The 14,540-nt window shown below is 42.0% G+C and overlaps 1 protein-coding gene across 4 annotated transcripts in view; it reads right to left on the minus strand.

The window, feature by feature from the left end:
* Window positions 1–1,100: 1,100 nt before the first annotated feature.
* The window catches only part of PHF2 (PHD finger protein 2), a 162,869-nt gene continuing 149,429 nt past the window's right edge, over window positions 1,101–14,540 (minus strand). For 2 of the 4 annotated variants that reach the window (XM_090021158.1, XM_090021159.1), the window contains exons 22-23: window positions 14,051–14,143; window positions 1,102–6,215 (exon numbers count right to left, since the gene is read on the minus strand). In XM_090021158.1, coding sequence (XP_089877284.1) covers window positions 6,127–6,215; window positions 14,051–14,143 — 182 coding nt within the window. In that variant the 3' untranslated portion in view covers window positions 1,102–6,126. Of the gene's footprint in view, window positions 6,216–14,050; window positions 14,144–14,540 lie in introns of all 4 variants that reach the window. The other 2 variants (XM_090021160.1, XM_090021161.1) reach the window with 1 other exon arrangement.

Below are 14,540 nucleotides of genomic sequence, written 5' to 3' on the forward strand. Positions count from 1 at the left end.
TGGAGAAACCCTATGTATTTATTTATTTGACCTGTCTGGCTAGTCAGTTGAGATGTCCAACTGAGCAGGTATTCTTTCCAATACTTATCCAGACCCTTAAAATTCCACAGTTTAAGTTGTCCCATCATAAATGATCAGAAAGAAACCACTTTGTCCAGTACGTGGGAGTATGGCACAAGCATCTGTGTTTTGCATATGTAAACCAGTTAGTGAGATTGACAGGAGGAAGGGGCAGAAAATTTACCAGGAGAGAAAAGGACAGAAGAGAAAGCAAGGGGGTCGTGAATGCTGACTGCTGATTTTCAGAAGTCAGAGCCCCAGTGTCCCAGTAATCAGGTCCTTCTATTGAATTGGACAAATGTTTATGGAATAATCAGTGTTGCCAACTCCTATGATTTTACATGCAAGTGTCATGACGTTTTATATTTTTCTTAGACATACAGCTACTGGAAAGAAGCAATTGCATGGAAATCTTATTTTTCATTGAGGACAAAAAAAAATAGCTCTCATATTGAAACTTGAAATCATGAAGTTAACTCCCTAAGGTTCAGAAGGCAAATAACCCCAGAGTTGTTATTTTAATACAGATCTCATGATTCTTTTAACCCAGTCTAATTTGCAAGGAGGGGCTGACTCAGGATTTTTGAAGATTTGAGGTTGGCAGTAATGAAATCCTAACTCTTAAAAGACTCCATTTTAGAATTAAATTAAATAAACAGATCATTTCTGCCAAAGATAAAATCTAACTATGTTTGTGATCTAACCATTCAGTTCAGTATACCTTCTGCTGATATAAAATGCCATTTGTTTGACATCCACTTCTGGATTTCTTAAACCTTTGTCTTTTTTCTTGAAGCTGGAATTTATTTTATCTTTTTTTGCTTATTTGTCTATTTTAGAAAAAAAGGTTCAACAATAAAAGATACAATAAACTGGCTACCCGCCAAGTTTTGCTTTTATACATAACATTCCCATAACTTATCCTACCCATCACTTTGCTTCTAATGAAGATGTAGGGCGCCATCTGGTGGGCATTTAAATTTTGTGACAGACAATTAGGTAGCTATTTATCCAATGTACTGCATGATTTGTGCTTCCTTCAATTTTTATTTTATTTAAAACAAAATATACATGCTACAGTTTTCTCCTGTTGTATCTGGTTGCATTTTTGGTACAAGATATATGTGAAATGGCAACTTTACATATATTTCATAGTTTTGCTGTTGCCAGGTAGCCCATTACACTAAATATGACTTGCACAAGTTCATCCCAACCTCTGCAAAAATAATATGATAAAGAAAAATTATAAAAATTAGAGGCTCTTAAAAGAAGGGAGGGCCACTCTGATAGGGCCAAATTGTATGCCTTATTCATTTAACATCAAAAATCTGCTTAATTGCCCACCACTGCAAATACTAAATGTAGTGACATTTAAAATTATTTTTTGCAGAAAGGCAAGGTTTCGTATCTCATGTTTAGAGATGGAACTGGGTGGTTTTGTATCCAGATAATGCTGACTTGTGATGTAATATTGGACTCATCACACAGCCTCTTTGCAATTCAGTTTCTGTAGCTGGTACCTGGTTAAACTCATCTCACAGAAAAATTGAGAGGTAAAGCTAATTAATGGTACCAAAATGTTTAAAGATTGTTCTCTGCCCCACAGCGTAGTGTTACGAGTAACACCTAATGTAGATTTTTTAAATGTAGACTTTTAAAAATAATATAAACTAAAGTGCTGCTTTTTGTCCTTATGAGGCATGTATGCAACGCTATCTTTACACTTTTTGTGGTACCCTCCTAACATGAAAGCACATGGGACCAAAATTCTCTGCAATTTAGTGCCATTTTAGATTATTCCTTGGTATAATGCTAAGTAATTTTCAAGTAAAACTAAAACAAATCCTTTAGAGATAAATTGTTTTTTAAGGAATTATTGTGAAACTAACAAGAGTATTATTCCCCAAACATGAAAACATGTATTTAATTATTCTATTATAGTTAACCATGTGAATAAAGTGAGAGGGTCCTGACCCTAGAAGAATCAGATTTACTAGTTAGAATTTTTAGTAGATTTTTAAGTGCATTTCAATGGCTGGCATCAGATCCTTACAGATCATTCTGGTGACGGAATGACACGGTAATTTAATGCATGCTGCATTAGGTCCAGAACTATCAAGGTACTTACATATGTGCCTAAGTTTAAGCACATCTAGAGTAGTGGCAATACCTTTGCTCAATATCAGGCATGTGGTTTGGTCCTTGATAAATCAGCACCACAAATTATTACTGTCATCCCACAGAACAGCATCAGCTTGTTAACGACCTTTCTTTTCATGCAAACTTCTTCAAGTTCAAGCAAGTGCAGTATGGTTACTAAAGGAGTTCTACGTTTATGCCCTGTATTTTCTTAAGGCAGCACTACTTAATTGCATTACTCTTTGCCCATAGAGATCTCTTCTGAAAGGCAAAGGCAGCTTACTCAGGTGGAAGAGCTTTTGGGAAAGGTGGAAAAAACAGATTTTGATTATGCAAAATCTAGTAAAATGGTCCATAGATATAATCAGTGTGTTGAATTCTAAATCAGATTAACTATTAACTATGGAATCTGCCGACATGCCATAGGATATTTTGGTTTGTACTTTTTTTAAAAGTACAAGTAAAAACAAGCAAACAAACTATAAATCTTATTGCTTATTTTGCCTGCACACGCCAAAATAAATAAATAAATAAAGGAAACTGTAGTGATGGAAGAGATGCATTTCTTGCTGAGAAGCTAGAGCCAAAGCAAACCTGTGATTATTTATGTATCACATGGGGCCCATAACGAGGCAAACTATGGAAATACAAACACTAATACTAATATTATGATGTGAGAAGAGCTTTGAATTTCTGTTTGGAATTGTTGCAGATATCTTGCCCATTTCTTTTTATAATCCAGAGCAGTTAGGCATGCAATGGATAAAGCTCAGGGATGTGTAAGTGTTTCTGGGAGTAGAAGGCAGCACAGAACAGGAACTTGCTTCACCCAGAAGTTCCCCTTCCTCCTGTCACACAGGGCCAAGGCATACCCAGGAGAGATAAGTCTTGTTAGCATGTGTGAACAGGAGAGGGAGAGGGGAGGAGAATAAGGATCAATCAGCAGTTGAGGACAAGCTGTGATATGAACATAGTGATAGTTCCAGTCAAGTGAAGACAGGTGAGAAAACAGCCTAAAGTGCCGCTGGAGGCAAACTGTTAAGTTCATTATAAACTCACCATGGAATAAAAAGGAAAAGTGTATTTCCTGGGTTGCCATTCCCTGGCTTTTAGCCTTGTCTCAGTGTGTATGAAGTGAGTTAGTTATTTCTATGCTGGAAGCAAATCTAAAGTTTGCATAGTGCTGTACACTTCAGCACTCAACTTTGCATTATTTTTTTAACCTTGGTCTCTGCATTTTATTCATATATTCCGCCATTCAAACTGCTGTCCCAGTGAAATGTGTTTGACATGCTTAGCACTCAGCTAGGGACAGACGAATTGTGTCCAAGCTGTCAGTCATTCTTAGACTTGGGTGAGTAGTGAAGGTCTTAGGAAGCCAGTACCCAGATGGCTTGAAGCTCAGCTTTGCAGACTTAGGTTCTGATCCTATCACGAGCATCCACAAGGGAGTCTCTGTGCATACAGGGGATACCTTCCCACTTAACCCCAACTTCACTAGTGCTCTATGCATACATAGGGGTCTGTCTGTGTGGAGTACTTGGCTGGATATGTCAGATGCAGCTCAGAAGGGAAAATGAATTCTCAACTTTGAGAACTCTCACCAGTGCTGTTTCCTAATCTTCAGACCACCTTCAGACACCTGGAGCTGCCTTCTCTTACTGGTGCCTCTCTAGCTTAATGGACTAAGACACAGACTCATATTCTGCTTGATACCACACTGCCCATTGACTTCTTTATGATGGCATGTGTCTAACAAGGCATAAAGAGGCCACTAGCTATTAACAGGTTTTTAAAAAACCCTACAAAAACACCAAACACAATTGTATACAAAACCTGAAATATTTTACTTTTTTTTTTAAACTTTGATCTAAGTTTACTTAGATTTCATGAACTTGATACAAGAGCATTTGATATGAATTGGTAAATAAAACACTGTAATAGATAGCCACAATAAACTTTGTTAGAAATGTACATGTTGCGAAAATAATAATAAAAAAACAGCATGATGTCTGGGTTATATTATATAAATGCTCAACAAGAACAGTATACTAGGGAAGCTTAAAAACCCTGCTCTGCATAAGTCTGGGGCCCTATTCAACTAACTCTCTTAGACTCCTTAGCGCTCAGAATCTATGTCACACTATAACAGTATAAAGGTTAGTTAATAAGGCCTCAGTTGTTTCCTGTAGCTGTTTTTTTCATGGACATCACATCCAGGTAATGTGTATATAAACAAAGCTCATAAGAAATGTACAAATATAAAAAGCTACAAACATTAATAAATTACATCATCACAAAACACAGAAACACTTCACAAGGTGCTAGTAAAATAACTGTATCCGTATCCCCTCATAATACAAGAATTAAAACAAAGAGCTGGTATTAAAGTTGAAGATTATTCTTCAAAATGTGTCTTAAATAGATTATTTTGTACTCTGATTTGATTCTGTATAAGACGTTTTATAAGGCTGCACAAAGTTTTACTTGTTTTTCAGGCAACGCCCAAATCCAGAAAGAAAGGAAAATGAAAGACAAAACAAAATAAAAACAAACCCTTTTAGAATCAAACTAAAAATACAATGATTGATAATACTCAGCCAAAACTTGTATAAATGTTAATGAAGGATTCTATAGAAAGAAATATCTAAAGATACTTTACTCTTATAAAAAAGAAGTTATTTAAAAAGCTATGTACAAGCTATATTCTATGAAAAATATGCCTTAGTAAACACATCTAAAAAATTAAAATACGGGGTTGCCTGAGAAACAAATTTAACCCCTCAAGTGTTTATATGCAGACAAGCAGTTTAATGTAAAAGAATGCACTCTACACCAAACACTAAAAGAGTTAAAAGACAAAAAGTATCCAGTCAAATTGTCAATAAGCTAAACTTTCCCCACTATCAGACACCTGGGTTCATGCAGCCTTCATTCCCAAGGTTACCTACATGTATCTGATAAGAAGTGCTTTGATATGAGCGTCAAAAGCTGCACATGAAGAAGCGGAGCTTGAGCTCATATACTGCAGTTAAGTGACTGCAAAGTCTGCAACACATCTTGGCATGCTGTGGAGTTCACCACGGATGCAGGCAATTCTACCGTCATGTATACCAGTTGCCTGAGAAAACTGACCCTCAGGCAGAGAGGAAACACTAAGGTTTAGCTAAAACTCCCAATCAGTTCTGAACCCCCTAAAAGAGGTGGGTCTTGCCAGTCCCAAGTGGGCTGTAAACCAGCTTTCACTGTGCAGAAGCACACGCTGCCTTGTGCACCCAGGGTTGTCCAACCGTCAGTGGGATGAGGCGTGGAATCGTGCTCAGGTGTGGAAACAGCTCTTTTGGTTGGCCAATACTTCTGTCATGACCAGGGAGAAACCATCATGTCCCACCTTATGCGGACTGCCTCCTGCATCTATAAGTGCACCTTAAAATGTCTTGGGAACTCAGACACAGAAAATATCCCCCTTTTAAAATAGAATTTCAATGCAGAATTAATTTTAAAACTCAGGTCTATTTCTCCTTGACCAAATACCTCTGTAATGTTGGTATATGTTTTCTTAAGTGAAGAGTAACTGAAGTGGATGTGCATTTTGCTAAAACAACCTGGCTTTTACTTATGAACAAATTAGAGGGATACTTTCCTAAAACTGGAATGATCCTCAATTTCTTGGATTATTATTAACTTTTTGCGAACTAGTCACTCTCAGCAATTTGAGAAAGGACATCTATATTAAAAAATATTTATAGCAGTATTCTGTACACTTTAACTGCTGAAAGTTAAAAAGAATTATTAAAGTGGTGGCAAAAAGTTAACTGGTATTGTCCCTAAAATGATGCACAATACTACTGAAGTCCTTCAAGAGTTGAAGAGTTAGTGTCAGCTCAGGAATTACTGAGCTCTGATCAAGTCCCAGTTTTCTAACTATTAAAGAAGAAGTTTCCCATTCCGATGGATTTTCAAAATCTTCCCAAGCCTCTGCTTAGCGGTAGCCATACCCTTTTTTGTACGTTTTCCTGAAAGTGAAAAGAAGGGGGAGGGGGAAAAGACAGTTTAAGCAACAGCAGTTACAGCTATGCAGAAACAACAGAACAAGATCTTTAGATCCAAAGTAGAAAAGCTAAATGTGTATCTTCTGCAACCACACTGATATCTGATTCTCACCTGAAGTAACTGTACATCTACTATGAATTCTCACAGTTTATTTTTACATGCTGTTCTATGGATAAGTATCACAACAATCAAAACATTCTGATAAAAGAGGGATATACCATATACCATCCTGATGACTCATTCAACATGGATCTTAAACAAGTTTAATTGAGAGTAAAACATATGGCACAAAAATTCTGAAAATAGCATTCACTGGATAATTGTGCTGATGAGCTGAATGAGGCAAGTTTTGACAACATGCAGCCTGCAATCCTGCAGATAGCAATCTGCAGCTGCTTGACGGCTAGAGAATGAGCCAGGGTCAGAGCGGGATATATATTAAGCCCTTGAGCTTCTGTCCACCAAACAACATTGTTCTCTATATCAATAAAAATGCAATACTCATTTGCTCATCTTTTTATGTTCTCTAGCAATTAAACCTCCTGAAATTTGATCATCAGTATCTTCTCTGAGTTTGCTGGGAACTAACCTACCCTTCAGATTCTTCCTTTCTTCTCTTATAATCAACTATTCTGCATCACTTTACAACAGCCTTGAAAAAAGTGTGAACAGCTGAACACTTACGGTGCTATCAAAGTAAAATACCGTGAAGGCAGGGTATAAAAAAAATCACGTGTTAAAAGTTACAGTTAAAAATCTATTCATGTATAAAGTTGCAGGTGCTGTTTGTTTATGCTGCCAGCATTTTTCTACCCTGGACACGTGTCTTCACTGTGGTTTCTGAAGGCAACTGAAGTGTAACTGAGAACTTAGCTACATGGCTTGCCAAATACTGTATAACTTCAGGTCACAAATTCAAGTGGTTTGAAGAGTACGTTAGACTACACAAAGTAAACAGACCAGACTGCTCACTTAGTTTTACTCTCTATAATGTGGGTCTTTGTAAAACACATGCAACTGGACACAGCCATGGTCTCATAACTGTGCATCTACTTTAAGAATCTGATCCAAGACCAAGTAAACTGGAGCCTTACAATTGATTTAATATGCTTTGGAGGATGCCTAAAGGGATAAGCCATGAACCTCAGTGTACTGCTTCAGTGTAATTGGAGTTGAAAGTTGGTTACACAGTTAAGAAAAATACAATGCTGCTGTTTGAAAAATATTTTCTTCTCCCCATTCATACACACCCAGTCTTCAAGCATGAACTCTCACACTCATCTCCAGCAGCAGCACTGCCAGGCCAAAGCTACCTAACTTTACTCAACCTTGCTCCCTCCGCTCTTAAGACCCCATTAAATCCAACCTTATAGTCCCCATTTTGCCATCTATTACACAGCTACCTTAATAGGTATCACAACCCCCACTCCTTTTAATAACCAGTCATCCAAGGACATCAGAGTGCACTCCTCTCTCACCAGAGAAGCAAAGCCTTTGCTCACTTAGCTGAGAGTGGTGCTTGGGAGTCTTGGCCTGAGCCGCACTCTGCATTCTAGCCCAAAGCCCTGGCAGGGCTGCACACCTTCTTGGAGCAGCTTCTGAGCTATTTTTAGTTCATAATATAACCCTGTTTATTTCAACAGATCTACTTGTGTCATAATTTGAACATATCAATATGTAACTTAGGATGAACTGTTTTATTTGGCCCCTGTGCTAACAGCCACAAGAATAAAACCACAAATTCCTGTTCATACTAGTAACTTTCTCTGGTTTCATATTATGAGCCCAGATTTTGCAATAAGTATAACACTTTGGGAAATGACAGCACTTCTGGGCCAGTTCCAAAAAGGGCAAAGGCTCTGATATTGCCTCTGAGGCTAGATGTTGCATTTTCCCAAGACCACTTATATCTGTCTCCCAGAAGAGAAAGTCATGGGCTTGGCGTGTACACCCATCATCCTTCTGATTAGGGTTAGTTAATGCACTGCCTCTTTTCTGCCATTGATTCAATGATGCAATCCTGGGACACCCATCCACATGCATAAGCCTTCTTATCCTGCAAACCTTTTTAGAGGTTGTCCTGGCAAAAAAGACACCGATGCCTGACCAACTGCACTTTGTTCCAAAAGAAAATGTTTTCTTCTGGGACAAATGTGGCATCTATTCATAGTCTGATTTATTCACAACACTCCTCCATCCCTGCTGCATATGACATGCCATAAGCACCCAAGTGTCCTAAAGAAAACAGTTCAGGTATTGTGTATGTCAAAAGCAAGTTCTTTGCATAGCTAAATGCTTAGAGGCCTATGGAAATCTACGGTCTTCACAATTACATGTCCATTAGGGCTGTGCAAAGCTTTGGTCCCTGATTCGATTCAGTGGAGATTTGGCCTGATTCAGTGGCCAAATCTCTGAATCTGAATCAAATCAGAGGACCCTTTAATCTCTCTGAACTGAATCAGAGAGATTCAGAAAGATTCTGCGATTTGGACATAGGCACAGCTTTAAACGTTTTTTCTACATACCTCTAGGTACCAGGCAGCTCATGAATGCTGCGATGCTGGGGCGCATGGAGTAGCCCACGGAAGTGCGGTGGGCTCCCCAGTGCACTTGGCAGAAGCACTTCCGGTCCACTTTTGGGTCCAACAGGGAGCATGCAGGGGGGCCCTCCCACACCCCCCAGCTTGGCAACTTGTGCCTCCTGGGTTGGGGGGGGGGGGACCCAGGGTCCCCCCATGGCAGATCACCAAGCTGAGGGAGTACTTCCAGCTTTACTGCCGAGCACGTGGAGGGCCCCCCCTGCACTGCTTTGGGACACTCCATCCGCCCCAGCATCACAGTATTTACAAGCCATGCAGGTACCTCGAGGTATGTAGAAAAAACATTTAAAGCTGTGTCTATGTCCGAGTCACTGATTCTCTGAATCAGCATTGAATCTTCAGATTTGGATTTGAAACAACAAATCAAATTGCTGTCCCTGATTCAGGCCAAATCTGAATCAAATAGGGCCTGCTTCACACACCCCTAATGTCCATGCACCTAAACTCCTTCAGTGGCTGGATCCATCAGGTGTGCTCAGACCATGCCACCCATTCTGACAACAGTAAGTTCAGTATCCATGCCCATGTTCGCAGAACTTACATGGGGGAGCCTACTTTTTTGCATAACAGTCTATTACTTAAATAATGCACCCAGGAAGTGGGAGACCTGGGTATCTCTTGCCCACGGATATTCAAACACACATCTCCCAAAGTAGCATATTCACCACCCGGCTTTTGGGTATGCTGAATTAAGAACACCTCCATTCAAATTAGGGCACCGCAGTCAGAAATGGAGCAGTTATGAGGCTGGAGGTCAGCAAGAATGTGCACATCTACCTCAATAGCTTAGTGAGGAAGGTGCTTCCTTGAAAGGGAAAGACTCCTTGGTTATGCATTTGCCATTGAAAAGGCACTAAATAAAATATGTAAGAAGAACTGAGAGAAGGGCTCAGAATCCAGGAGGGTCCTCTCTCAAGGGAATACTGTCCTGAGCTTTGAATCACCTCAGATTTATTGAAGCAAACTAGGAAGTGAGATAACTGAGTCGGCTGACTACCTCACCATAAAGGATTCCAGGCTAAGCAGCAGACCATAGGCTGGATGATACCTTTAGCTGTCATGGGTGTAAAAGCCACAGCTACAGAGATCAGAGCTGCAGATTTCCAGGCTCAAAACATCCAAAATGCTGCATTCCAAAGTCAGGTTTCATCTTGTGCTCTCTCTTCCTGACCCCCTGAAATTTGTATTACTGTCAACAAAGTAGGACAAGGAGAATGGTGGCAATTTATAAACTGGTGGTCAATATGTTTCCTTGGGAGAGGTGGATTTTAATGCCCTAAAACTGTACACTAAGAGCTGGGATGTTTGAGTTCATTAACTGTCTTAGCAGTCTGTGAAGAGTCTCACAAACTCACATCTTCCCTCTCCCAGGAGAGGACATGAAATTCAGGATTGTTGCTTGGACCTTTTTTGCATTACAGTCATTGAGTTATTAAAAATACCCTGATGTGCAGAGATCAGGGCCTTCTGTAAGCACTTCCATAAGCACTCTAGCAATTGCAGTGCAGAAATAGGTCCCCTTTGGTGCACTGCCTGCCACATGCCATGAGGTTTGCATTCATGCCTTCACAGTGGGAGAGCTTCAGAACAGGTGGAAGATGCACCACAGATAGTCTGGTGGTGGGGGTGCACTTCTGACAATTAGGTGTACACTTGAATCCCCTCAGTTTTCTCTAAGGAAGTGGGGTACTCTTTGTCTGAAAGGCACTAAACCCACACTCCCCAGGAGATAGCTCTAACCACCTGTCTGCATGCTGGATGGATTTGGCATTGTACTTTAAACAGTCATAAGCTAACAGAACCCAGAAGAAATAAAGTGGAGTGCAGCAGTTAGCAATGAGGGTTCTGCACCCAATCCACAGCAATCCAGTCAGAAGTCACCAACAGCTCTTGCTTCCAGCCCTATGAATCTTGCTTTCCTGACTGCTGACTGCATAGCAGCACAAGAGTATGGGTGGAAAAGCAGACACCTTGGCAGGCTGGTGTTTAGGGCATGTGCCAAGGAGATATGAGATATGGAGCTGAAGTATGTCAGATTAATGCCCCAAGAAGTAGGCACCTTGCTTCCTGGATCTACTCAGGACCCCAACTGCCCAAGAGAATGCCTTAGTCACCCAGCTACAGGCCAGAACTATGTTGCATTTCACAGTAAACTGTCTTTGGCTTAAAAAGCCTTGAGCCAATGATCAAAACCTAGGGCTCCCCTTTCTTAAGCCAACAGCTGAACTAATAAACTGTGGAGGAAGGTCCCCTTCACTTCCTTCTCTCCTGCTCCATGAATCTTGGAGAGAGGTAGCTCTGGGGCAGAGAATAAAACCTAAAACATGAGACTGAAGTCACCAAGCTACAACACCTGACTTCCCTACCCTCTTCCTGGCCCAATGAACGTGAGCTGGCCCAATGAATGCTGTCCTGGCTGCCCAGTGGTGCCAGCTCCTAAGAAGGGAAAGCCACAACTGAGGCCTAACCCGTGGGCCTGCTGACTGCTCTCTTCACCCCATGGATCTTCAGGTCAGAGCAATGCGGTATCAGCATTTTTCCTAGAAATGCCTCTGGCTTCATGTTTGAGGCAGTCATAGGGTATGTAGAAATATGAGTTGTGCATATTACATTAAATAGGGTTGTGTTGGGGGGAGGACCCTTGAAATAATCTTAGATGAGGGGCAAAAAGAAATTAGTAGCAGCTCCCCCCAGGCAACACCCTTATTCACAGTTCAGGCTAGCCACACGAAATCTTGCTGTCCTGGCTGTAGAGTAGGCACACACTGAGGGGCAGAGCACTGATACAAAAAGGCTCAAATGGTTAAAACTCCCAGGCAGAAGGTGCAAGTCCTTGGTTTTGGTCTCTTGTGCAGCTTGTTATGGATCTACACTAATCAGTCCTTGACCAGAAAATCTGAGCAAACTGGGGAGCAAAGATTTAAACTACATCTCTCTGGTCTGGTATGGAGAATCAGACCACTGCTCTACAAATTTAGGCTCTCTCTTGAAGACTGTCTTCCTGGTCTCATTTCAAACCTGCTTTTCTGGCCACAGAGGGGCCAGCCTAAAGAGATGATTAGAAATGGCAACCTGATAAACTAGCCTGCAGCCTGGTGCTTAAAGTGTGTCCCTGGGAGGTCAAAGCTCTAAGTTCATTTCCTTCTGGGCCTCTCTTTTTCCCATGACAGACCTCCACACAATGAGCGCATCAACCTGAGAAGTTTCTAGCCCTGAATGCATGCCTGGCAGGAGAACGTCCAACCTGCTGATGCATCTTACATTACAGAGGCATAGGCCACAAAGGAAAACAAGTGCTAAATGCAATCTAGCATTCAGAGATCAGCCCCTTGGCCTCCTACCTCCAAGACATAACCAAACCTGCAGAGGTAGGGCTGCAGAGGTAGACTCCAGCTGGTGGACTCTCTTCTTGGCCCCACGAAGCTTGCCTTCCTGCCTGCACAAAGGCATAGCCACAAGAGGAGCCAGATAGTTTGAGCACTTGCCTAAATTACCAGAGCTATGTGCTCAACTTTCCCACTAGCAACAGAGGTTAGTGACCCCCATGGCACCTGCTTTCTATCCCTGCCGGCTTAAAGAGCCAGCAGTTTTTTCTCAGCCACATCTCCCACTTCCCATTAGCGTGTTCAAACCAGCAGGCAGGAGGTGAGAGGGGTTTTGTGTTCTCAGCCCTCACAGAACGAACTGGCAATGTGAAGATCAGAACCTACAGCACCTACTTCTCAGGTTATCCCAACCGAGTGCTGGGGGCCTGGGTAGGCTCCTGCTCAGGTTTTCTCTTCCAAGCCCATGAACCATTCCTATATGTGTGCACAATACCAAAGCTACAAAAAAAGGGTCCCACTTGAAGGTTATTGTCCTGGCAGGTAGGAGAGAAATGCTTCAGAGTCTCTTCCCATTAAGACAAAGCCCCTTTTCTCTAGGAGCACTTCTTCTGAGGACATTTCAAATGCACCTCCCTCACCTCCCAGGAGAATTCCACAAGTGCCCAGGTGAACTAAAAGAACTGGAACAATCCAGGGTGCATAGAGCAGTATAACCAGGTCCCACAGCTCAGGGGAACCACTAGCTCTCAAAAGCAGACTGCTGCTCAAGTGTGCTTTTCCTTACCCCACACACCTAGCTTTCCTGTCTGCACAGCAGCAAAAGAAGAATGGAGACGACAATGGAGTCTCTTCTGGCTTCTTGAATCTTGCCATTCTGGATGCAGGGAGCCATAGCCTCAAGAATGGGGTACAAAAGGCAACCTACTGGCAACTTGCTGGCAACCTGTAGCTTCCCAGGAACAGTTGATGTTCCTGGGAAGCAGAACATGTGGGTCTGAAGCCCTGCTAGTGGTAGAGGTCAGCGACCACTGGTTTCTGACTTTCTGGGTCAGTGCTTTGCTCCTCCTTAGGCCATCCACCGAAGTAGGGGGAGCTGAGTGGATTCAAAACTCCACCTCCTGCCTTCCAAAAGCATGTCCTACCCCCAGGCAAGACAAAGTTTGTATTTCACTTTAAATAGCCACAGGCTAAAATTATAGAAACAGCCAGGAGGTACAAAGACCAAACACTACAACCCTCATCTCATGCCCCCAACACACTGAGCAGGAGAAGCAACTGCCTCATGTTTTCTTCTCTTGGTCATTTGAATCTTGAATTATTGCATGCACAGTGCAAGCACTTTCAAATGAGAGCCATATGTAGAGGTTGTGTTCCCTTCCCCAGGACTAGTCAGGCTTTCTACACTAAGCAGATATTGCTCTGAAAAGTGAAATACTACTACAGTTAAGGAGGAGAACACAGATATTTTAGCTCTGACCTGAACCAATGCACCCGTGGACTGCAGACCCAGCAGCCCTCAGAGCTTTGGCCCTATGAATCCAGTGTTCCTGGCTGCACAACAGCACAGCTTCAGTGCCTTGAGCTGGTAAGTATATTTGCCCAGGAGATCTTGTAGCCTCTTGGCTGGGGTGTTTTCAAGGGAGACATGACTCCTGGGTTCAGGTCCCTGTTACCTAGATTTCTTCTCTAGTTTACATTAAACAGTCATTGGTTAAGGAAAAAAAAATAAAAAAAAATCAAAAACCAAACAACTCTGCAAGCTATAGTGAGAACCCAGAACACCAAGCTCTGAATCAAACACTTAACATAGCCAGGCTAGCAAAACTGGCTTTTCCTTGGGCAGGGGTATTTTCCTGGCCCTATGCATCTTACCGCTCTGGCTGCATAATGGCACAGCTTCTAGTGGAGGGGTGGAGAAAGCGGTCATCCTGGCTTCCTTTGTAGAATGGTGGTTCACACATGGCCCTGGGTAGGTAGAAGGAGTGGGTTTGAATCCTTTCAGAGCACTGACCCAGCCACTTGGATGTTTGGGCTTCTTAGCCTCCTCAGCCTGAGAAAATTCAAAGTCACCCATCCCACCGCCCAGGTGAGGGCTCTAACCAGCAGGCTAGAAGCTGGATAGATTTTGCATTTAACAGCAAGCAGTTCAGAGTTAAAATACTGAAAGAAGCCAGGGAGCATTAGCAAGAACCTGTAATTCCCAACAGAAATGTTAGCCCATTGGGCTATGGAGTCAAGCTCCCTCCTGTAGTCTTCCTGGCCCCATAGACTTTGCATTCCTGTCTGCACAGTGGCACAGGTTCAGGAAAACACTTTTCCCAGAATCTTTTTTTGGGAGGCATCACATTTGCACTCAGAGCAC

The sequence above is a fragment of the Crocodylus siamensis genome, chromosome 11 (genome assembly GCF_052110815.1).
Source record: "Crocodylus siamensis isolate JL-2025a chromosome 11, ASM5211081v1, whole genome shotgun sequence".
Taxonomy (NCBI): domain Eukaryota; kingdom Metazoa; phylum Chordata; order Crocodylia; family Crocodylidae; genus Crocodylus; species Crocodylus siamensis.